A 26,179-nucleotide genomic window follows, 5' to 3' on the forward strand; every position below is an offset into this window, starting at 1 on the left:
TACATCATATTTTAACCATTTATTTAAATGCTGCATTATAAACATATAAGTCTTGCACATACTTTCCAAACCAAGCAAATTGCATTTGTTTATGGCATTTGCTTATATCAAACACAAAGCAACATTTTGTCCTGCTTAAAGCTATCCAAAAATTAGTACTTATATTTTAAACTAGGCAAATAGTATTTCTTACAACGGGCTTTCACACCAGAGCATTGGAGCAGAAATCAGTCTGTTTCGGTTTATTTGGAGTGAATGCATTCTTCCAAACCCAGTGCTCACCACCAAGTCTGCTTGAAAAAGTAGGCTGGGGTTCAGTTCATGTTAAATCTGGCTGGCTTGAATGTAATCTGCTGTGAACCACAGAAATGAACTGCTCTTTCTCAGCACCCCAAATATTCTCAGCTCCTTCAATCAGGAAAGCACAAGCGCAGAAAGAAACAGACACAGAAGACCGTGTTTCTTGTTCAAGCTTCCTCAGAGGTTTATTGTTCAGATAGGGTATATTTAATCCACACCAAGGATACAGTATAAAGAATGTCATGAGCTAGCAGGCAAAGAATGAGGATGTCTCCATTTATAATAAGCAGGGAGGGGGAGAAATGTATGTAAGCAGAATGCACAGCCAGAACTTTTCTCCTTAACTGAGAACGGAAAACAAGTTTTAATTTTTAAACATCTACTGCCTTTAAGTAGTGATAGGCAGATCGAGGCTTCGTGAAACTGAAACAGTTGAAGCAAATGTACCGTATCGAGACTTCGAAACAATCCAACACACCCGTCTCCACAGTGACCACTAGTAGTCAGAATAGTGTAAATGCAACAAAAACCCAGGCCAAACATTCATAAAAACACCTTTTACAAATCTATTGCACTTTTTTTTTTTTTATATATATAGAAAGTAAAATCTTTCAAATGCAATTATCTAATCATCCTATAAGATTATCAAGTGTTCTTTTATCCATTGTCAGGGTATGTTCTTTGAATGGCTCAGCTAAACAGGCCAATAAGAGAATATTACATACCATTATTCATTTAAATTATACTAATGTCTAATTAAAACATCTACAAATGTATAAAACTGATCAGAGATCAGGTAAAACCCACAGACACTTGTTCACTGGTTCTCAGTGATTCATGGGTTGACAGGGATCAGCTCCCAGCAGTGAACCATTGAAATGTTTCGAAACAGTAATGACGTAATGAAGCCTCGTTTACTGAAATCACGTGACTCTGGCAGTTTGATACACTTTCCGAACCACTGATTCGGAACAAAAGATTCGTAAAGGTTTCGAAACTTCATGAAGCAGTGTTTTGAAATTGCCGTCACTACCTTTAAGTATAGATCAGTTTCTGCTGTGTAGAATTGAACATTTTAAACAAAGATATAATAAAAGTGTTGATCTATTAAAAAATAGAATCTATTCTGTGAACTCCTTCTTTGAGCAGTTTTAGTGTGCTATATTTAGTTTAGTATATGCCTCATTCACTGAAGTGTGGGACATAATCTCATTTCAGCTGAGTATTGTGTATCAGAGTCCTTGTTAATTGTTTCATTAAATGTATTTATCCAGACTCTCAATAGCTTCCTCTTGAGAGTATCTTCTCCATTCAGCTGGAATCTTGCCAGGCCCCTGATAGGTGTTTTCATAGTGATTTTCAAGATCTTTCTGGAATTCACACACAAACCACTTCCAGTACGGCAGCTCAGAGAGATCCGGGGTGATACTCCATGACGCATATTTAGGACCTCCTTTTCTGTATTCCTTCCAGCGGACTGTATCATCTGAGCTATTTGGATGGAAAGATTGATCACTGGCTACTGCTGATGTGCAGATCTCGATGCATAGGTTTGTTGTTTCATTGTAACTCCACCCATTCAGTCCAAGATTACGATGGAAAGGAACACTGTGATCTCCAGGATGGTCTTCTATTGTGTTTGTGCAGATCGCTCTACAGAAAGGACACTGAACCCAACAGCACTGACAGAAGTGATCAATCAGAAGCTCATCTGGTCTGTCTGTGTGTTCCAGCTTTACTGGAAAAGTTTTTGTGTTGAATTTAATGCGTATGTCAGACATTATAGAAGGAAGTTCTTCTCTTATCACATCTTCTACGAAGCTGACTTCAACATCATCATGATTCACTCCAGTGAGGTCCCTTACAGAGAATACCAGAACATCAGAGAGTTGTTGTGTGAAATGACACAACCACAGATCAGCATCTCCATTGTTCTCTTTAACATGTTTGGTGGATTGATGTGCTGCATTTGTGATCTTCTGCTGCAGCAGTTCAATGTTATTTTCCATATTGGGTCGAACACTATCTTCAAATCTTTCAGTGATGTACTGACTGACTTCATCTCTGATGAAATTCTTGAAGTGTTCTCTGGGATTGTAAATGTACATCATGTAAGCTTTGAAATCATGTTTTTTTGCCAGTCTCCTCAAGATGTGTTTCTCCAGGTTTGATCGGTTCCCATTTAGTGATTCACAGTTTGTCCTCATTTCATCTGCTAAATCTCTGGCAGTTTTTTTGTAGATATTTTGCTGAATGGGCTCTTTAAGTTTATTACAAACAAAATCACCAAAAATAGTAGCTGATTTTGCTCCTTTACAGTATTTCTGAAAAATCCTGTAATACTCTTCACTCTTCCTCTCAAAATAGAGAACAGGATCATTGGCTTCCCTGAACATTTTGTATTGGTCAGTGAATGTCTTGTTTGTTCTGTGACATAAGAAAAGTACCAGATCCATGAAGAATTCACTCTTGAAGACATATTTCACATTTAGCCCTTCCTCATGCTGCATTAATCTTGTCTTTACGTAATCTACAAGTTGTTGAATGCAACTGTTGTTGTAGCCCATCTTTGCAATGTTATATGACTGAATCATTTTATCTGTGTGTTCAGCGATGTCTGTGATTAAGGATCTTATCTGGACTACATCCTCTTTAGATAAAACAAAACCAATCATCTCTTTAGCTCCTTTGAGCATATTTTTTAAAGGTCCTGTAAATCCACTGGATTTCTTCAAATGTACATATTTTGAATAGCTTGGCAAAGAGATCATATCTTTGTGCTCACTGCTCTCTTTCATACGGTCTAAAGGAAGACTTGCATAGGTCTCACTGAACAGCTTTTTCACATCTCCTAATATGTCAATATCTTTGACTAAAGGAGTGTCTCTGATGATCTCAGCTGTCTGTTGTTTCCAAAAGGAATCAAACTGAGTTTTCATGAAATTTTCATCATTTGCTTGTTCTTTGAATTGTAAAGCAAGTTCTTTGCTTTTTTCAAAGAGTGTGTTTTCATGATGTGTCCTCTCAGCATCCATCTTTTTCTTCAGGTGACGCTGCTGAAGAACCCCATTTAATTTCCACTTAGTTTCTCTCACAATGTTTTCTTGAAGCTGTTTGATTTTTATCTCAAAGAAACCTTTCCACTGGTTCAGTACAGCTGCGTCTCTGTCTTTCTCAAAGAAACCAGACATTGTCTTTTTCACTTCTTCACTTTTTGCATTCAATTCTCTTTCAAGATAAAATTCTTCAGTGTCATGAATTGCTTCATTTTCTATTTTGTTGTGTGCCTTGTTTTCAATGTCCAGCATGGCACTCCGGAGGCTCCAGGCCCACTTGCTGTATTCAGTCTCTAGTTTCTTGTATGTTGCGATTTCCAGAGAATTTTTGAAGCTGAACACAAATTGTTCATTAAGCAAAGCCTCCCAGAGATCTTGAATACGGTCTCTTAGGTGTGTCAGCATTATGCCATTTGATTTTGAAGCGTGTGTAAGAATTGTTTGCTTCAGTTCTTGAATGTTCTCGCAGTAGTTTGGGTTTGGTGGTGCCATGGGTGGGCTGCCCTCCCAGAGCTGAGCAAAGTACTTCACATCATTCTGTACATCAAACGCAATCACATCACTGAATCCTTCTGCATCACAGATTTCCTCTTTAGCAGCGAGTTTTGTCATATCATCCAGTTTCTCCTGCAGTCGTCTCCTTCCCTCTGTGTTTTTCTCTCCAGCTGTGATATCTGAGACATTCTGATGCACAAATATGCAGCTGGGAGTCAGTCTGACGTTCTTCATCCTCATGAAGGCCTGAACAACAATCTGAAGAATGTCCTGCATCTCAGATGGGTTTTCTCCAAAGATGTTGATCAGGGTCATATTTCCGAGACCAACGACAAATGTGGCCAATTCATTGTCACGATGTGTTGTTGACCTTCCAGCCAGTTCTGGTGCACGAAGCCCTTCAGTATCAACAACCAGAATATAGTCAAACTTCAGCTCAGTTTTCATCTCCTCTGATATTTTGACCATCTGCATGAAAGCTCCTCGGGTGCATCTTCCAGCACTGACGGCAAACTGCAGTCCAAACATGGCATTCAGCATGGTGGATTTCCCAGAGCTCTGAATCCCTAAAATTGACAGTACAAAGACTTTCTGGTCTCCCAGTTTCTTAACAAGTTCATCTAGAACAGCAGTGACCCAGGAGAGAGGAATATGAGCAGCATCTCCATCCATCAGCTCCATTGGAAATCCAGAGATCATCATCTCTGCTGCAAGACTCGGGAGAGAACAGAAGTCAAACTGCAGACTGTTCTTCTTTGTCTTTTTCTTCACAGATGACCACGATTCATAGATCTGACCAAACTCTCTCAGGATGTGCTCCAAGCCAAATGTTGTTCTATTAATTTGCTCTGATATGTTTTCCAGGTTTGTTTGTTCAATCTGCAGTTGATCTAGATTATCAGGGTTTTTTTTCAGTGCTGAGACTTCATGCCATTTCTTGTCATACTCTTTATGAAGTCCAAAGAGCTTCTCTGAAGTAAAGTCCTCCAACAGGTTCATCATCCATCTGAGGACATATTTCTTTTCATTGTCTCTCTGTGATTTCATTGTTTCAATAAATGTTTTCATGAACTTACTCAGTCCTTTGGCCACTTGCTTTTCTCTTATATCTGTCATGATCTTGTGTTTGGTACTTTTATCTTCCTCTAGATTTTCTCCTTCTAGATGATGCAGCTCTTTGTTGATTTTACACCAGTCATGCCACAGTTTCCCCTGACAGGGCAGGTTTGTTTCTTTCACTGTTGATGGATCCTTTCCTCTCAGTAATCCCATGATCTGGACCGCTGCCTCTTTCCCTCTCCGACACTCTGGATCCTCCTCATCTACTCTGATTCCTGTGTGTTTGGCCACATCTTCAACTTTGAAGGTCCTTTTCTGCTCTGTCAAACTCACTCTGATCATCTCCCTTATCTGATTAGATACATCAGAAAGGTTTTTGTCCAAAAGACCAATTATGAGTTTTCCATTCCCCAGTTCAGTTTCATCACAGTCATTGTCAGTGAGCAGACACATGAGAGGCTGAGGAGATTTGAAGAGTGATCTCACCAAACCTTTATACTGGTTCTTCTGTCCAAAATCTGGTAAGAAGAGGACGTTTACTGAAGCCATGCTGGTCAGAAGCTCATATTGTTTATCATTGGCTGCTGCATCACCATGAAGATTACAGAAAGCAACACAGTCATCAAATGTGTCAGTCTTTTTCCCAGAAGGGCAGTACCAGGCGATCTCCACCACTCCATCCATCAGTAATCTGGTTCTGCTGCTGCCTGAGCAGTTCCTGTGGAAGAACGTGTTGTGTTTCTCATTGATGAGGCCGTTTATCAGCTGAGACTTAGATGAAGACACTGAACCAAACCTGAAGAAAGCCACCATCGGAGTCTCAGCCTTGTAGACCGGTTGAGTTTGACTGATGATTTCATTATTGGAGTCTTTCTTCTTCCAGCTCTTTTTGATTTGACTAAATGTCCAGAGAGGAAACTCAATCTGTTGTGTGACTGGATCAGGAACAAGCAGAGGCAGTGAATACTGACACTGTGAGAGTTTAGTCACCATCAGCTGCTTCAGGAAACCATCAGCACAATGAAACATGGCCATCTGAACATCCATTGAGTGAATATCAGGGTTGTAGTTTGCTTTATTTTTTTTACCTTCTTTCTTTCTGTGTTTTATGGCTGTGTATCTTGCTCTGTAGTCCATGTTAATCAGCTTTTGTAGGAATGAGTTTACCAGTTCATTCTCTTCCTGTGGCTCCTGAGACTGAAATGAAGACTTGGTGATTTGAAGAATGTCTGCTGTTTTCATTTTATCTTGACGTCTTTTTGTCAGATCTAGTCTATCATAGAATTCTTCGAGCTGTAAATAAATGAACACATTAATATATAAAAACTAATTTGTTATTGTGCCACAAAAGAAGAGATAATAGCCTGAAAAATACAGATTAGAAAAAAAAAAAGAAATAATATAATGAAGAACTACAGTAATTAAATTTGAGATAAGAAGCATTTTAAAGGGCCTGTTTACACCAGGGCTTAAAAACGAAAAGAAAAAAAAAATTCTTTATTTCTGTTCTGTTCCTTCTACAACATTACAGTTCTGAAAACGGTTTGATTAGAAAAAAATCTGGTTAATAACGTTTTTTTTTTAATAAAAAAAAACTTTATACCAGAACTTTAATAGAACTTTAAACTAAATAGCTTTATACTAGAGCTTGTGACTAAACTAAAGATCCTCAAACTATCTGCAAAGCTGATACAGCAGCTCCACCCGCCTCAATCGTGAATGAAGTCCTACACGCATTTTGGAGACCGTCTCTGCTTGTTTGCAGTGCAAGGGTAAATAAAGAACTGGTTCTTTGAAAAAGTAGGCCTACAGCATTTTCATTATTCAAGCACAATGTGTGTAAATCCTAAAGTTTTATGTATTTGAGTGGCCAAGAGGAGTGTCAGTCTGGTATTTGCCCTCTAATCATAGCCAATACAGCCTGTGCATAGCACTTTTGGCCAAATGTATTAAACGAAAGGAAAAACTGAGTGCCCACATAGCTACAATAAACTTTGTAACCTGTAAGTTGATGAAAACCATTAATGACTGACAAAACACAAATCTCTGACACTCGCTGGCGAATAAGAGCAAGTGACCGTCTGTGTGAAATCAAGCACCTGCGTCCCTGGAGTGGAGCCAAGGTCAAGGTAGTAAAGCCACACAAATGTATGCGGTGAGGACTAGCCTGTCGCATCACAAACATCTTGGAGGGAAACTCCTGACAGTAATGCTTTGGAAGTAGCCATACTCCTAGAGTATAAGACCATATTTAGCAACTATAGGCCGATTTCAAATCTTCCTTTCATAGGCAAGATCATTGAAAAAGTTGTCTTCAATCAGCTGAACAAATTCTTATGCTCGAATGGATACTTTGACAATTTTCAATCTGGTTTCCGATCGCACCACAGCACAGAGACAGCGCTCATAAAGATAATAAACGATATTCGCTTATATACTGATACAGGCAAATTATCAGTGCTGTTACTACTCGGCCTCAGTGCTGCATTTGACACTGTCGATCATAACATACTTCTTGACAGGCTGGAAAACTGGGTGGGGCTTTCTGGGATAGTCCTAAAATGGTTCAGGTCATACTTAGATGGGAGAGGTTATTATGTGAGTATAGGAGACCATAAGTCTGAGTGGACATCCATGACATGCGGAGTCCCTCAAGGCTCAATTCTTGCACCACTCCTGTTCAACCTGTATATGCTCCCAATGAGCCAAATAATGAGAAAGAACCAAATTGCTTACCACAGCTATGCAGACGACACACAGATCTACTTAGCCCTATCGCCTAACGATTACAGCCCCATTGACTCCCTGTGCCAATGCACTGATGAAGTCAACAGTTGGATGTGTCAAAACTTTCTTCAGTTAAACAAAGACAAAACTGAAGTCATTGTGTTTGGAAACAAAGATGAAGTTCTCAAGGTGAATGCATACCTTCACTCTAGGGGTCAAACAACTAAAAATCATGTCAGGAATCTTGGTGTGACACTAGAGTCAGACCTTAGTTTCAGTAGTCATGTCAAAGCAATAAATAAATCAGCATACTATCATCTGAAAAATATTGCAAGAATTAGATGCTTTGTTTCCAGACAAGACTTGGAGCTCATACAGAACGCTGCTGCCAGGATTCTGAGCAGAACCAGAAAATATGAACATATCACACCAGTCCTCAAGTCTTTACACTGGCTCCCAGTTAGATTTAGGATTGATTTTAAAGTATTATTACTGGTATATAAATCATTCAATGGCCTAGGACCTCAATATATTGCAGATATGCTCACTGAATATAAACCCAACAGATCACTCAGATCATTAGGATCATATCAGCTAGAAATACCAAGGGTTCACTCTAAGCATGGCGAGTCTGCTTTTAGCTATTATGCCAGCCGCAGCTAGTAGTCACTTTCAAATCCAGACTCAAAACACATCTGTTTGCCACAGGATGCACACACAAACGGGTAAGATCCAATAGCAGTTTATTTAAGGGTAATCCATAATCGTAATCCAGGCAGGCAAAAGGTCATAGTCCATACAAAGCAGTCCAACACGAGAAACAAACAAGAAAACAACCAGGAGTGCCGGGTGACATACAACAAGGACTCCGTGACAATGACTGAACAGACAGGGTATAAATACACAGATACTAACAAGGTGAGGGGGAACAGCTGCGTGCAATGATGAGTGATAATACAGACAAGGATGATGGGAAATGTAGTTCCTGAGTGTATGACACCGTGGGGAAAGAGGACCTCTAGTGGTTACCCAGGGATACACAAACCAGACACTGTGACACTGTTTAGCTATGCATTTACTGAATGAGCACTGTGCCACTGTTCGTCCGACTGTTTGTACTGTACTGTATTTTATTTTATTTTTCTAAACTGTTTTAATTATTCTTATTTCTTTTTATTATTTTAATTTCTTCTATGTAAAGCACTTTGAATTGCCATTGTGTATGAAATGTGCTATATAAATAAACTTGCCTTGCCTTGCCTAGAGGAGTGGGCCCGTACAGCCAAATGTGAAGAGTGACTGGCCAACTCCTAAGCAAGTGAGATGGCCTTGACCACCCACTTGCTCATCCTCTGCTTCCTGCACAGTATTAGTAGGAACCTTAGTAACCTTTACCATACCAGGAGCAAATTCCAGGCACGAGGGAGATACCAAGAGGGCTTGAATGTTTCCAAATCTTTTGAGAGAAGTAATAGCGAGGAGAAATGCAATCTTAGAGTGACAACTTCTCAGGAACCTCCTCAATAGGCTCGAAAGGAGCCAAAGAATGGCCTACAAAATATGGCCAAATCCCAGGCCGGCATCCTCGTGTGGACTGCAGGTCTAAGCCTCAAAAGTGCCACGGAAGAAACGGGTACTAAGGGGTGTCTCCCCACCACATAAAGGAGCGTGGTAAGCAGCTAAGGCCGCCACATACACCTTTAGTGTGGAGGGGGATAACCCTGTGGAGAATCGCTCCTGCAGGAATTCCAGCACTGCACCAACTGGTGATTTCCGCACCAGGAAGTGAAAAACTCCACTTCAAGGCATAGTTTCCTCATGGACAGAGCTCTGGAGTGGAGGATGATTTCAACAACCTCGGTTGAGAGACCTGAATTTATGAGCTGGGCCCCCTTAGAGGCCAAGCCCAAAGTCTCCACAATTCTGGGCGGGGTGAAGGATCAACCCGCTCGCCTGAAAGAGAAGGTCCCTCCTGATCGGAATCTCCACAGGAGAGCCGTCGAGGAGAGACACTAGGTCCGAGAACCATACTCGGACCGGCCAAAACGGGGCTATTAACAGAAGACGAACTCTGTTAAACTCTCTCCAGAACTCCCGGTAGCAGAGCGATCGGGGAAATACGAACAAACGTGACCTCGGCCACGTCTGCATCATAGCGTCCAGCCCCAGAGGAACTGGCTAAGTGAGGAAGAACCACAGTGGACATTGTGTTGTCTCTTGAAATGCGAACAGAACTACTTCTGCTTGACCAACGTTTTTCATAGGAGCACTACATTCCCCGGGCCTCGGCTCCTGCCTCAACAGGATGTCTGCTCCCTGATTTAAATACCCAGGGATGTAAATTGCCTTTAGAGAGAGCAACTTCCCTTGGGCCCACAGGAGGATCTGGTGAGCCAGCTTGCATAAGGGGCGCGACCGCAGATTCCACCTGATGGTTTATATACTGTAGGAGACCACCAATGTGTTGTCGGTACGAACAAGCACATGATGGCCCCTCAGGTCTATGAGGAAGTGTTTCAAAGCTTGGAACACGGCCAACATTTCTAGACAATTTATGTGCCACGAGAGATTATGGTCCCGCCACAGACCCTGAGCTGAGCGACCACTCATGATCGCCCCCAACTCGTGAGAAATGCATCCACCGTTAGCGTGATGCGATGACAAGGAGCTCCCAGCACGGGCCCTTGGGACAGGAACCAAGGTTCTTTCCACATAACGAAGGCATCGCTGCCACTTTGGTCTTGGACACCAACTCTCATGTCCTCAGAGCCAAAGTTCAGGTTCCGCTAGCAAAGACTGCGGTAGAAAAGAATGGTAGAAATGCATCTGGATTTCGCCGAAATGCTCCCTGAAGTTAGCTACGGCATTCAGACCAGGGAGCAACCTCCCTTTAAAAACATTTCAGAAGCTACTGGGCCTCATGGCAGCAGCCTCCTCAGTAGTTCCCTTGGGCCTGTTACACACGCAGCAACTACAACACTGATTTAAGGCCTGCCTCCCACCTCGAACATGGCGCAAGGGCCGTATTTCTATCAGGGTGACCCACGGTTGCCCCAGAGCCCTGGTCCCTTGGAAATCGCCCCATTTATATCTGTCACAACAGAACCGAGGAAACAGTATGCAAGTAAAAACTCTTTATTTGGATAAGTGATGATGAAAGTCCGAGATGATGCAGGCTGTGGCGCAGGGACTTCGATGGCCAGACACGGTGTGAAGACAGAAGTGCAGGGTGCTCAGAAGTGCCGACAAAATCCTGACATGAAACGATCCACAAGACGGTGACCGGAACACAGGAACTCAGAAAGGAGACGATGAACAGGAACAGGATCAGACACGACACGAGGACTTCATACAACGATCTGACAGGGGAGATGAGAAAGTGGTGAGTTTATATATGTTGATGAGATGGGCTGAAGCTGATGATGAGTGATTGCAGCTGGATCGCTGATCAGTGATAACAGCCGGACACACCCACTCACGCGCTCACACACATGTAAACAAACAAAGGACGAGACGAGAGAGAGACATTGGATCTATGAACCGTGACAATATCAGATGGGAGTGGAACTGGGCTCGTTCCAGAAGAAGGTAGTCATGACAGACACCTCCAAGACTGGTTGGGGCGCCCTGTGCGATGGCAGGCCGGCCTTTGGCTCTTGGACGGAGCCAATGTCGAGCTGGCACATCAACTGCCTGGAAACGATGGCAGTGCTCCTAGCCTTCAGGGAATTCTCGCCGGAACTCAAGAGTGTACCATATTCTGGTCTGGTCGAACAACGTGACAATCTTAGCCTATATAAATCACCAGAGGGGTCTCAGGTCCCACATGCTGAACAGACTGGCGCGCCACCTCCTCCTGTGGGCACAGGACAATCTCCACTCAGTAAGAGCAACATATGTGCCAGGCTCCATGAACACGGGAGCAGAAACTTTGTCACATGATTTGGAGCATTTTAAGCCAGGCAGAAGTGGATCTCATTGCATCGAAAGAGAATGCCCACTGAGTGCCCGATATTCTTCTCAAGGGAAAAGGACGCATTAGCCAACAGATGGCCATCTTATGTGCCTTTATGCCTTCCCTTGGGGCATACAGAGCACTCTTCAGGCAGTCGGAGCCAATTCAGGCAGTTGGAGCAGCTGTTTGTGTGCTTCAGAAGCCGCTCTAAAGGGCTGCCAGTCACGAACCAAAGACTGTCCAATTGGATAGTAGATGCGATAGCGCTAGCTTCCAAGTCCTTGGACTTGTCAAGTCAAGTCACCTTCATTTATATAGTGCTTTTAAAAATATAGATTGTTTCAAAGCAGCTTTACAGTGATAATAGGAAATTAAAGTAAAAGAGATTGTTTTGGCTTTAGAATAAACTTATTGTCCAGCTAAATTTAGTTTTGATTGATTCACTTCCATTGCAAAGATCATTACTTAATAGTTTATGGGCCGCTAGCACAACACCATTCTAACAGAGCGCTCTCAATGCACTCCGGCCTGCTCACTCGACACAAAACAGTGCCAGAGAACACAAACCTTGAAACAGGTTCCAAGGTGCAAGCCTTGTAAAATTTAAAAAAAGATTATCTCTGCGCAAACCTCAAAAACGCAAACCCGCAAAAACACCAGCGGTGTTCTGCGTTTTTGACTTGCATTGCAATATTGGGTTGAGGGCCCACTCCACCAGGTGAATGGCCTCCTTTTGGACTTGGTCTAACGGAATATCCATTGCTGACATCTGTGCAGCAGTCGGCTGGTCCTTGCTGTCCACCTTTATCAGGTTCTATAACTTATACGTTCCTGCCCTTCTGGGGCCGTATTCACAAAGCATTTTATCTTACCACTAGGAGTACTCCTAAATCGCACTAAAAAATTTTAGCTAGGAGTTTTCTCTTAAAAGTTATTCACAACGCCTTTCAGACCTACTCTTAGTAAAGAAAAATGACAACTCCTAAACTAAGAGTGAGTCTTCGTTGCTATGGATGACGTCATTACTCATGCACGAGCTTGACTGAAGTGACCACCTTGATTGGCTGATGATTGTAACGCGGGAATGATTCCAAACACCTCCCCTACGATGATGACTGACAGGTGACAGGTCTGAGAATGCGTGCGCTACACAAGTAGTGCGAAGGACGGAAGATGATGAATAACTGAATAAATAGCCTAAATGAATAAAGAGTAAGGCAAAACAAATAGCCTAGTAGCCTAATGAAACATGGATTGATGCAATATCTTTGCAACATTATTGAATCAATCTGTCACTATATGCCTCTGCCTACGTTTGCAAAGAGAAGAACATTTTAATTTGATTCACAATGAAACGTTACAGTTAGTTTACATGCAATGAGTAGCCTAGTTTTGGTTGTTGTTGGTGGCGTTATTGCATCCCTAGTTATGCCTACAATGCAAAACTGTTCCCTCGCGATTGGAAGCTCCTGTAGCCGCCGCATACGCATTTCAAAACATCACAACGTGAAATGCCACAAAAAGCGGTTTGTGAATAGGTCTTAGTGAGTTAGGAGTCCTCTCGACTTCTTTTAAGCTGTCCCAGGCTTAGGTGCTACTTTTAGGGCTAAAATGCTTCGTGAATTACTCTTAGTCAAAAAAATTAGGAGTCCTAAAGTTAGGAGTGACACGCCCATTATTTTTAGGAGTTGCTCCTAAATTCGCCAGTTAGGAGCTACTTTTAGCCTTAAATTTCTTTGTGAATACGGCCCTAGGTACAGATTCTGTCTGCCTAATCAGTCTCCACACTCAGGGGTTTTTCTAAGAGATATCATACCCATAGGCTCTGGTCCCGAACCCAAGCCAGCCATTTTTGGACATTCTAGGTCCTTGACACTAGTAGCCTGCCTGGGGCCCTTGTCACTAGGCGCCCCCAGATTACGGCCTTGCAGGACGGCTTCCGTTTTTCAGTGCATTCCCCATACGCGTTAGAAACTGACGCAATGCAAGTGAACCGTTACATTAGTAACCGGAATGTTTTGTGAATATGGCCCCAGGTGCTACTGCAACACACATTGCCACAGATATGCCCATCACAGATGAGTAGCTCTCCAACAAGCCGATGTGCAAACTGCCGCAAGGAAACTAAAAGTTGCAGACGCTCAACACACAATCATCTTCATTAAAAGTAGTGAGACTAAATGATCTTACCAATACTGATGCCATTCTCTCTCCTGTTGCGGTCTTTGATCTTAAAATGCAGCTCATATTTGTTTTGCTTTCGTTGATGTGAACTCCATTGAATTTGCATTTTGTGGGGGAATTAAAGATTATTTACTAAATTGCACTAAATTGTTCCCTCGCGATTGGAAGCATTTCAAAACATCGCAACGTGAAATGCCACAAAAAGCGGTTTGTGAATAGGTCTTATGCCTGGCTCACACTACAGGAGTTTTAAAATCCTAACCGATTTTGAAATCTGGTTGAAGCACACACTTAAGGAGAATCTTTGCAGATTTTCTTCCCCCAAATCTTAAACATGCTCACACTACAAGGTTTGAAAATCGCGGTGCACCACACACTACAAAATGTTATTAAGATTATCGTGCCAGAGGAAGCGCCTCACGTGATCTCACGCAGCAGATCTGAAGTGTAAAAGCAAGGAAACATATGGGATATGCATTGCCATGAGACACACACGCATGCACGCACATACACACGCACAGAGACTTTGAACCTACCGGTACTTTGAGTTAAGAGCTTAGATCGGGCCCAAAAAAATCAAGCCCGACCCCTACCCGAGCCCATGCACGTTGTGTCTGAGCCCGGCCCGGCCCGACACAACACAACACATTAACATAAATTGAGCGTCAGCGTCAGTTCTGGCAGGCCAGGTAGTCAAGACGCTGCTAATGCTATTGCTTCAACTCTGTCCCGCCAGCTGATCTGCATTAGCTCGTTAACTCCCCTCGCTGCTCAATGGCCAAGCTCAAACAAGGCGCCCTATTTAAAGCACATTCAGTTTGCTCATACATGCTGCTGCTCGCTACTGCTGCCCACCACCTCCCCAGCTCCTCCTTATGCATAATGTGGCATTTTGCTTTATGTCATGTTGCCTGCTCTGTTCACAGGGGGGATATTTTAGCTCTCACAGTCCTAAACTGTGTGAACGTTCCCTAATGCTGCTGCTGCTGTCCTCTGACTCTCTGCTATTTTTTATGGTGCTCATGAAAGGTCAGAGGACTCCCTGAACAGAGCCATACCGCCAAATTTCAATTTCAGGAACATCAACCTGTTTGCAATCATTCAATAAAATTCTTAAATATTTTTTATTGTCTGTGTGTTCTTGACTTAATGGACCTGACAGAACTGTAATTATGAGCCCGAGCCCGATTTAAACCCGATACGTGGGCCAGGGGCGGTGCGAGATATTTTTTTAACGCAGGTGCTGAGGGGGTGCTAGATATATAGCATATAAATACTATTGCAAAAATTGTCCACTTAATATTTAATATTCAATCATTTTAATTGTCACAATTAAAGTAGCCTATTCATTTTATTAAATTGACCAAGCACAACATTCAGCATTCAATCAAATATTGATTAAAGATTTATTATTATTAGGCTAATAATGTTAACATAATATACTATCGTTATTTCGACATAATATGTGTGCGTGCAACAAGCTAGATGTGCATTTTTAAATCCGGTGACGCGTGCATTGATTTTGAAATCCATTTCGTTTTAACGCGCTTTTTAGTTTCGGTTTCATTACTGAACATGTAACGTTACTCGCCTTTGTGCCTGCTGACCACAGCATAATACTTATTTATTTAGCAATAAATAAATGGAGATAAAAACGCATATGGAGTTGAGTCATTCAAAATTATCTCAAGGGAAATTCCTTCAGCACGACAGCCCTGCTGTCTTTTTGACAGCACTGACGTAAACACAATCTTGCTCATCCCGAGAAATATCAAACATGTTTGATATGATCGGGGCGAGCCCGATTTGTGTGAGAGCAGATCGGGAGGGGCAAGATTCGATCTGTGAACGCCTCACATTACCAGATAATCTGCGCCGAACATCGGAACCGATCGAGGTCCTCGACAAGATTTTTTCTCAGATTCTCGGGAGGGGTAAATCGGGCATAAATCGGCCTAAAACTCCTGTAGTGTGAGCCAGGCATTAGTGAGTTAGGAGTCCTCTCGACTTCTTTTGAGCTGTCCCAGACTTAGGTGCTACTTTTAGGGCTAAAATGCTTCGTGAATTACTCTTAGTCAAAAAAATTAGGAGTCCTAAAGTTAGGAGTGACACGCCCATTATTTTTAGAAGTTGCTCCTAAATTCGCCAGTTAGGAGCTACTTTTAGCCTTAAAATTCTTTGTGAATACGGCCACAGATTTATATCGATTTAGCTGAGACACATTTATGTGGCCATGTGTAAATGGAACAGTTTTAACAAATCAGAGAGCTATCAAATCAAAGAAAACGCATAAAGTGACCAAGTGTAAAATTGCCCATAGATAAAATGTTAATTTAGGGCCCTATACTTTAAAAGAAAAAGAGAAGGTAATGCTCTGTGGAGTGTTATATTTGCAAGTAAAGTGTATACATTATGTTTGTAGGTTGTAAATCTGTAGTATTGTCTATGTACAGAATAATACTAAGTTCTCTAAATGCTCCTGACCTTTGTCGTGATTTACATTGATCACTTACCTTTAGAGAGGAGGCTGTTTGAGAGCAGCACATTTTCATGTTCTCTATTTCTTTTCTTCTGTCTTCTTCAATGTCTGGTGGTTTTAGTCTCTTTAGTTCATCTTGCTTTTGTTGTTCTATTGACTCAATTTTGTCTTCATACATTTTACATTGTTGTTCTCTCAGATATTTCTCATGCTGGATTTCCTTTGTGAGTATCTCATGTTGTTTTATCATTTCCTCCTGATGTTTCTGCATTTGTTCCTCTTTTTCTTTTATCTCTTTTCTGTATCGTTCTTTTTTTCACTAAATTCTTCCAATTGTCTACTCTTCTCTTTGTTATGATTTTGTATTTCTTCATCCATCATCTTCTTCATCTTTTCTATTTCTACTTTATGTTTGTCCTGAAGATCTTCTTTCTCTCTTTCTATTCTCTCCTTTTCTCTCTTGATTTCCTCTTGTAGCTTTGCCTCCAGTTTCTCTTGTTTTGTTTTGTATTGTTCTTCAATCTTTTTAAATTCTTCTTCTCCTCTTCTCTTCTTCTCTGCACCATGATTCTTTGTATCTTCCTCCAACTTCATCTTCAATTTCTCATTCTCTTCTTCATGTTTGACCAGCAGTTCTTCTCTCTCTCTGTTCAGTTGTTCCACTTTGTCCATTAGCATCTTCATCTGTGCTTCTTGTTTTTCTCTTTCCATCTGCTTGAACATCTTACATGTATAGTAACTTCCTCCATTTGTTGTCAAGATTTCATTGATTTTCTGCAGTAATGTCGACACCTGCACACGGTCTCCAGTCTCATTATTATTGAACACATGGTATCTGTTTCCACACTGTCCGATAAGGTTCATCAAAGCAGATCCAGGTTTAGCCAGGTAGTCTTCAATGGTTTTCTTCTTTATATCATCTCCTCTGGTGAAGAGCACCATAGTGTACATTATTGAGCTTTCACCAAAAGTCTCTTGAATGATCTTGACAGCGTTTTCATCCTCCTGCGTGAAACGTCCCAGTGGTATCAGTAACAGAAACACATGTGGTCCTGGCAGAATCATAGAGATGCAGTTGCTAATTTCTGTCTGGATCTCTTCATGAGTGTGTTTAGTATCAAACAGTCCTGGAGTGTCAATCACAGTAATCTGTCTGCCATCAATCTCAGCCGTCTCTCTTTGACACACTTTAGTAACAGACTCTTGAGACATGTCTTCTTTAAATGCTTCTCTTCCTAAGATGGTGTTTCCTGTTGCACTCTTCCCAACTCCAGTTTTTCCCAGCAGGACAATCCTCACATCATCTGAAACCTCTCTTGAATCTGAAAAAGAGAAAACTGCTTGAGTCATTCTGCTAGTCTTTTAAAGTCAAATCCTACACACATTAACAAACTGAACAAAAAGAACACAAAAGAACAAACTCAAATCAAATAAATTCTGAATTAGAATTTTATGTGAATTTTACAAAATTATATGAATGTTTAATTGTGTGACAGGAAGAAAATATTTAACAACATCACTGACAGTTTCCTGAAATTACTTCTCTAAACTAACATTTCTTTATGGCTTACTGAAACTGGTTTTAATCTCTGTTTGGTGGGTGTTGCGATCTGACTAAAAAACAATTATCAATACATCTACATTTTTCAGCAACTGTGTAGGGTTGTAAATCTTTATTGAGCACCATTACTTAGGTGGGCCGAGATCAAATTCTGCTTAAAGATTCTGCATAAAAGTCATAGAGTCACTACAGAAAAGATGAAAAAAGATTATGTTTAGGTCTGAGCCACAGCCTCTCCTGGTCTTTTGGAGATTTTGTGTGCAATGGTCTGACTAGGATTATGTGCACTTTCTCCTCATTCCAGAAGTGATTGTCCCTATAACTACTCCCCGATCCACATGTTTTATCATTTCACAAGTGCAAACTTACAGTACATATGATTAAATAGAGTAAATGTTATGCGTGCTGGGGGGAGGGCTCTGAGCTCAAAATTTGACCCGAACCCAGAGTACTCCCCCCGGGTAAAGATAGGACTGGTTAGAATTAGAAGTGAGGAGATGGGGGTGGTGGAGGGATGCTGATAAACTGTCAACGAACCGATTTAAGTCTGCTGTATGTATACCTCTTATATCAGTAATTTAATTGATTAACTGAATGCGCTCCTCTCGTGTTAATTAGGTTAATAATCTGAACGTGCTCCTCCCGAACTTTGTTAATAAAACATAATTTCACAAGTTCACACTTACATATAATTAGAGTAAAGGTTATGCGTATTTGGGTTTGCTGTCCGGGGGGGAAGGCTCCGAGCTTGGAATATGGCCCGAACCCAGAGTACTCCCACAAAAAGCAAATGAGCAAAGGACAGCTGCCAGACTAAAGAGCGCAGAGAATTAGCGGGCTGGTGTTTCGAGAAGAAGCCTGGTTGTTTGACTGGGAGGGCCTACGCAACCTTCGATGGGAGCAGCTTGCAGCGCCGGAGAGGTGGGCCGTACCAGCCGATGAATGAGGAGTAGAAGATTTAAACCGCCTGACCAGGACCGTGTTGCCTCTGACGGGAGCAGCTCACGGCACCGGGCGGATGGGCCTTACTGGCCGACGAATGAGGAGCAGCAGTAATGGGAACAGCTGATCGGGAGGGCTCACGTCGTTACTTGAAGGGAGCAGCTTTGGGCGTCGGGTGAGCCCTACCTGCCGATGAATGGAGAAAACAAGGCTCAAATCGCCTGACCGGGATGGCCCACATAGCCTCTGACGAGAGCAGCTTACAGAGTCCGACGGGTGGACCTTACCGGCCGAAGAACGTGGAGCAGCGTGGATTAAAACGACCGACCAGGGAGACCACCTGGCCTCCGACTGGAGAAGCTCACTGCGTCTCACGGCTCTATCGGCCAACGCCAGGGTGAAAGACATTTGAAGTGCCTGGGAGGGAGAGCTCTCGCAGCGTCCAATGGGAGTTCGAGATTCACGGCATGGGTCAGGTAAGCCTCGCCATATGGAGAAAGACATAGTTGCTCGACCAAGAAAGCTCTCACAGCATCCGATGGGAGTTCAATACTCACAGCACTGGATGGGTGAGCCTGGCAGGTAGTTGGTTGGGGACTGTTGCACATAGGCGAGCTCCTGTGGGGGCGGAGCCCATAGCACTGCTGTGGCAGTGAACGCGAGGTTACGGAGAGAAATGGAGCACCTGCAGAAGGCGGAGGAGACACTGCTGCAGTAGTAGAGCCAGTTGGACGGTGAAACTCAGCTCCCATGGGAGCGGTGAGATAACACTGCTGCGGCAATGGAGAAAAAGTTAGCCAGTTAAAGTTAGAGTGGGGCCTGGCAGTGGCGTAATCTGCTTCAGCAAGGCCTTCGGTTTGATACTGTGGGTTCGATACTGTAATCGCTGTTCGATGATCATCAAACAGCAAAGTACCATCTGATTTAGATGATCGTTTATTCTATTATCTGTTGCTGGCTTGAGTGGCACAAGCGCATTCATTTAGTGAATTTCAATAGAGAGACTCGCTTATGGTAAAAGTCAAAAAGCTTTGCATAATAAAAGTGCGCCCTGAATTTATTTAACTGTTTTATTTAACTGTGTTCGACAATCACTAAAGAATCACTAAACTTTGCCATGAAAACAAGTTCTACTTTTTTTCACACAAAAAAAAAAAAAAAAGTTTTTTTTTTTTTAAGCAGTTATCTGTCTATGGGTCGTTGTTTTACTTACCTATTTCTGTTTGTTTTATTAGATACAGATGAAATTGAACGGTAAGATTACATTTATTTGAATGCATTTGTCACAGGTCGGGGCGGGCCAATCAGGCTGCACCCACCCCTAAGACCCGTAACACCCTTGGGGAGTCGGACAGAAGCCAGGCAAGGACGACAGACAACAGACTTCAAATAACACAGTATTTTATTAAGTATAAAAATGGATAAAGGGATCTAAAATGGTGAGACTTATGGGCAGGGTCGTTCCGTCCTGCGGGCCCGCCGGAGGCCCACAGAATACAGTGAAGGGGGGGTGCTCTGGTGAGTAGCTTCGCTGTCTTCCGATGGGAGGGACGAGTCGGGACTCATGACTGGGAGGAGGCTGCTGTAGGACCGCTCAGGTGCGTATTTCGGGTGACGTACTCCCTTCTTCCCAGAGGGAGGACGGGTCGGAACTTACGACCGGAGGGACTGTGGTGGAACAGTTAAGGTGCGTGTTTCGGGTACGTACTCTTCTTCTGCAGGTGACAGGCAGAGAACTTACGGCTGGAGAGCTTCACTTTAGAGCGGCCAGGTGAGTGTACAGGTACGTAATCCTCCTCTCCTACGGATGACAAACAGAGAACTTACGGCTGAAGAGCTTCACTGCAAAGCAGACAGGTAAGTGTACAGGCACGTAATCCTCCTCTTTTACAGGCGACAGACAGAACTTACGGCTGAAGGGCTTCACTGCAAAGCAGTCAGGGGAGTATACGGACACGAAATCCTCCTCTTCCACAGGTGACGGACAGAGAACTTACGGCTGAAGAGCTTCACTGCAAAGCAGACAGGTAAGTGTACAGGCACGTAATCCTCCTCTTTTACAGGCGACAGACAGAACTTACGGCTGAAGGGCTTCACTGCAAAGCAGTCAGGGGAGTATACGGACACGAAATCCTCCTCTTCCACAGGTGACGGACAGAGAACTTACGGCTGAAGGGCTTCACTGCAAAGCAGTCAGGTGAGTATTCAGGTATGAACTCCTCTTGAAGGGCTGGCAGACACAGCGCTTTACGACAGGGAGATGCTGCTGCAAAGCAGACAGGTGAATATACAGGCACGTAATCCTCTTCTTCAGTAATGACAGACAGAGAACTTACGGCTGGAGGATCTTCACTGCAAAGCAGTCAGGTGAGTATTCAGGTATGAACTCCTCTTGAAGGGCTGGCAGACACAGCGCTTTACAACAGGGAGAAGTTGCTGCAAAGCAGACAGGTGAATATACAGGCACGTAATCCTCTTCTTCAGTAATGACAGACAGAGAACTTACGGCTGGAGGATCTTCACTGCAAAGCAGTCAGGTGAGTATTCAGGTATGAACTCCTCTTGAAGGGCTGGCAGACACAGCGCTTTACAACAGGGAGAAGTTGCTGCAAAGCAGACAGGTGAATATACAGGCACGTAATCCTCTTCTTCAGTAATGACCGACAGAGAACTTGCGGCTAGAGGATTTTACTGCAAAGCAGTCAGTTGAGTATTCACCTACGTGTCCCTCTTCACAATGGGCTATCGGATAGTACTCAAATATCTGTGGAGTACAACAGTGTTAGCCTCTTACGTCTTAGAACATGATAGAAGACTCAGGTAAGTAGTGGACATACAGCGGGTTTAAGTTCACACTTCACACATTAAGACAGTGCATCACATCACTTCATCACTGCAATTCAACACTCAGTGGAAAATACATATATAAATGGCCGTCACCCATTTTCTGACCTGACATTCACATCAGGGAGTCCCATGGACGAGAGAGAGAAGATGGAGATCAATTGGACTACTCACAGTCTCTCACAAACAATCTTACTGCCCAGCGATTTCCTCCTTCCAATTAAGTCAATGTGCTCTTTCTCCCAAACTCACAATGTCGTGCCCGTTTGCCAGCCCCACTTCCTCTTCTCCGCCGCTCGCACTTCCTCTGCCTCCTACAGTCCCAAAAACTACTTCCTTTTATCCTCCCCTAATGGCAACGTGTCCCAATTGCGGGGCTTCAATCTCCTCGTGCACAGCTGCCAGCGATTTTGGCTACTCGCCCCATTCGCGGGGATTTCGCGCTACCCCGGAACTAGCCCGGTGTTCCGCTGTTATTGGTCCGGCGGGAGGCAATCGCGGCGAACATTAGTTCCGCCTTGAAGGTTGGAATTTTGTCACCTCGTGACACATTAGTGACCAAATTTGCGTGTACTGTATGAATTTGTTCTTCCAGTCTGTGCAGCATTTCTTTACCATTAGTGAAGCTGTGGGTTTAAAAGTTACTTCAAAACAGAAATACGTACATAATAACTTTCAGTTCCGAAGCAATTTTGTTGATAAATCGCAGGACAGTGATGACAATAAGTTCTGTGCACCTTAATGATTCTGTGTGCGACATTGCATGCAAGCTGTACGTGGTGTGCGAGCAACTGTGTGTGTGTAAGCAACGTGTTTGTTTGGACACGTGGACACGTTTGTTTGGGCTGACGCTCTCAAGATAACGGCAAGGGATCAGCGGCGGTGATAGGCGGAGGAAAAAATCGCTCTTTAGGCCGGAGATTTTGCGGCAATTGATTCCTCCAGGATGAAAAATTCTTCATCTGACGGAAAGAGCTTGATTTCAGATATGTTGGGAACTTAGGGCGGGGCCAAATGCTGATAAACTGTCAACGAACCGAGGTAAGTCTGCTGTAGTAGGCTATGTCTACCTCTTATATCATTTCACTAGTTCACACTTACAAATAAGTCAGATAGAATAAATGCGTATTTGGCGTGCTGTCCGAGGAGAGGGCTCCGGGCTCGGTATTCGGCCCGAACCCAGAGTACTCCCCCCGTATTCCTGGCTGTAAAAGATTGAGCCAAGAGTGAGGAGTCGGGGTGGTGGAGGGATGCTGGAAAACTGTCAAGGAATATTAGGTGAGTTGACAGAGTGGATATATATATACTTCTTGTCATGCTGATTAGGGTAGACATAATTGTTTGATGACGAGTAGATTGGATTGATTATTTGAACGTGCTCTTCCCGAACTTTGTTTATAAAACAGCATTAATTGAGTTGATTAACTGAATGTGATATTTTCATGTTAATTAGGTTAATTATCTGAAAGTGCTCCTCCTGAACTTTGTTAATATAACTTAATTTAAGTGGGTGAGAGACAGACATTTTCTGATTATTACCTCGTTGTCGAATCTGTGTGTCTAATGAGATTATTTTCTTCCTCATTTCTTCAAATTTCTCTATTTGTGCATCCAAAAATGTTTCTGTGGAAAAACAAATTCCACAGTTTTCTTCCATCATCTGCTCCAGTTTAGTCACCAACACGGACACTTGTGGGTTTGGCTCAAGGAAATGATGTCTTCCCCCAAAACACTGAATGACAGACTTCACTGCCTCATTCTGTTTTTCTGTCTCATGCTCTGACTTCTGGATTATGAGGACCATGATGTGGTTGTTGATCTTTGAGCTGAATATTTTCTGGATCTCCTCTGTTTCTGTTTTGTCTTCATCAGTAAGTGGACCGTCAGGAATAATGAAGAGGAAAACATGAACTCCAGGATCACAGAGAGACACACAGCGGAGAGCCTGACGCATCACTTCCTTCTGTGAGAGTCGAGTCAGAGCTGGAAGCTCCACCAGAGTGATCTGACGTCCATGAGCTTCTCCTTCCAGCTTCACACACTCTGAGCCGAGCTCGGATCTTCTGTCTCTCTGGTCCAGGATGAGGTTTGATATGAAGGCTTTTAATGTTCTGTCACTCCCACACAGAACCACATTCAGCTTTGGCAAAGCACAGACACTCTCTGCCACTGAGAAACAAACATGATAATAGTTTAGTGGGTCAATGTGATTTATACAATTTGTTAATTAAATGTGCATAATGTGCAACAGCATTTAGCTAATGTGCATTGAAATAGGAATTAAGTTTACACCCTAATCTGTTAAACAATATAATGATGTAATAATGTTTATTAAAGTTATTTTTGTTTGTTTTTTCTTTTTTTTTCTAAATCTCCCCAAATGGATATACGCAGTCAAATAAAATAAAAAAATAGAATCTGTTTACTGTATGAGTTTGTTGTAGACATTATGAAATGATAGTACTGTTTTTGTATTATCATTTATCATTTTAAACTTTTTTTTTTCTTAAATTAGTCTTTCTCTTGAAGGAAGTGATGTGTATGTGCGGGTTAAACTAACTTTCTTGCCAACAAAACTTACACAAGGTATTTCTTTGGACAGCATCCTCCTTTTTCTCTTTTTTGCTCTGTTTGATTTTTCCATCCTCTTCAAGATCAGAATCTCCCTCTTCTTCTGCTGTGACTGAAACTCCAGATCTGCTCTGCTCTTTGTCTTCTGATGTTCCTTCTCCCGCTTCCTCATACAAGTCACAGATTAGAAATTGGACCTGGTTTTCTTTGAGTATCTTCTCTACTCTTTCAAGTACCTCAGAGTGCCATCCTGATTTTCTTTCATCGAACTGAAGATGCCCACCTCCACATTCATTTATGAATTGATTAATACAGTTATTGTGTATCTCTTCCTCATTACTCAACACTATAGTGTGTTTAAAAGCCTCATAACAGAATTCATTCAGCACATATTTCACTCTATTTCTGTCATTCTCACTGAAGTCGTTCTTCTGCAAGACAAGTATGATCACATGAGGTCCAGGAGCAGACAGATTCACACACTCTTTCACTCTCTGTGTGATCTGAGAGTTTGACAGATTTGGTTGCAGCAGTTGAGGAGCGTTGATGACTCTGACGTGTCTGTCCTTCAGTTTTCCTCTGTGTTTCTCAATGTGCAGCTCTACATCAGCAGGCGCTTCACTCTCAAACGCTGCTCTTCCTAAGATGAAGTTTCCCACTCTGCTGTTTTCTGTTACATGCTTCCCCAGCAGAACAATCCTCAAATCACTCACTGGAACACAGAACACACATAACAGTAATACTCGACCAAGTGAGTCCACGAACATGGCAGATTTCAGATTGTATACTTCAGGTACTGGACCAGCCGAGTAACTGGCATTGAGAAGAGTGGGAATGTTAACAGATTCCTTTCTCTAGGTATATAATATAAACCTCCCTGATACACACAGTTTCTCAAGGATTTTGATTATATTTGCAGCATTGATTATTATGAATTATCATATAATTTGTTGACTTACTATCAGGTCAAGAGATTGTCCTCTTTTAACAGCAAAAAAAAAAAAAAAAAAGAACATGCAATTTAAAATTTTCCATTTTTATTTATTAAAGAAATAATTCACACAAAAAGAACTATTTGTCACCATTAATTATTCCACCTCAGTATGATGTTCTTTCTTTCATAAAACACAAAAGTTGATTGCCTGCATGTAAATTACTTTTTACTAATTACATCTGAAGGATATTTTTTTTTATTATTTTTTTTACCACCAGTCATGTTAATGGCTTCCTTGTCTGGGGGATCTTTGCTTTGTCTTTGCAGGCTTCTGCTCCCTGCAGATAAAACAAAGCAACAATTGAACACAATATTGACAAGTGGTAAAAACAAAATGTCCTAAATAAATAAATGAAACTATCAATATATTTTTATTTGCCGTGTTTTTGTATCAGATTTATGTAGGCTACTTCCTTTTTATTCCGACAAACATAATCAAAAAGTAAAAAAATAAAATAAAATAATAATCTTCTTGTTTTTACAATATGGGCAAAAGTCTAGCCCTATACCAGTGTTGTGAACATAAAATAGATTTGATGCATGATTTGATGAAGTTGTTAATTTAATTAAATGTTACTGAAATTGTGCTACATATGATTTCAGATGGTGGCAAAATTTGCCTTATTATTATTAATTAGGCCTATGCCAAATTTACCACATGCCTCGCTGCCTTACTATTCACGCAATTTCAAAGAAAATGTATTCAAACAAACTGCGTTGCTCCAATCTATTACGTTAGAAGAAAAGTGCATTTCCGCAAAGCAGGCCTTATCCTACTTGTAACGCCATAGTTTCCAGCATACATGCTGGAATAATTATACATTTATTAAGATATTTACTGTAGGCTATTAAATTAAAATAGCCTACTATTTTCCGTTAGGATTTCAGTAATGGTATTTTAGTTTGTTAAACACATTTATTTGGCCTTATTTGATTCTTACCTGAACTGGACGCCATTACATGTTCGTGACAAAATCGAAAGAAAAAGTTTGTCCGGCAGACAGAAGATGGA

At 42.1% G+C, this 26,179-nt stretch overlaps 1 protein-coding gene across 1 annotated transcript; it reads right to left on the minus strand.

The window, feature by feature from the left end:
* On the minus strand, window positions 1-26,179 carry LOC307146292 (interferon-induced very large GTPase 1-like). Its single transcript, XM_079850190.1, has 7 exons — window positions 26,109-26,179; window positions 25,380-25,445; window positions 24,184-24,885; window positions 23,142-23,771; window positions 16,568-17,577; window positions 16,290-16,520; window positions 1-6,203 (listed from the first exon to the last, which is right to left on the minus strand). The coding sequence occupies exons 1-7, from the start codon at window positions 26,122-26,124 to the stop codon at window positions 1,557-1,559; spliced, it is 7,302 nt and encodes a 2,433-aa protein (XP_079706316.1). The 5' UTR covers window positions 26,125-26,179; the 3' UTR covers window positions 1-1,556.

This window comes from Squalius cephalus (assembly GCF_949319135.1).
Source record: "Squalius cephalus genome assembly, chromosome: 18".
Lineage (NCBI taxonomy): Eukaryota > Metazoa > Chordata > Actinopteri > Cypriniformes > Leuciscidae > Squalius > Squalius cephalus.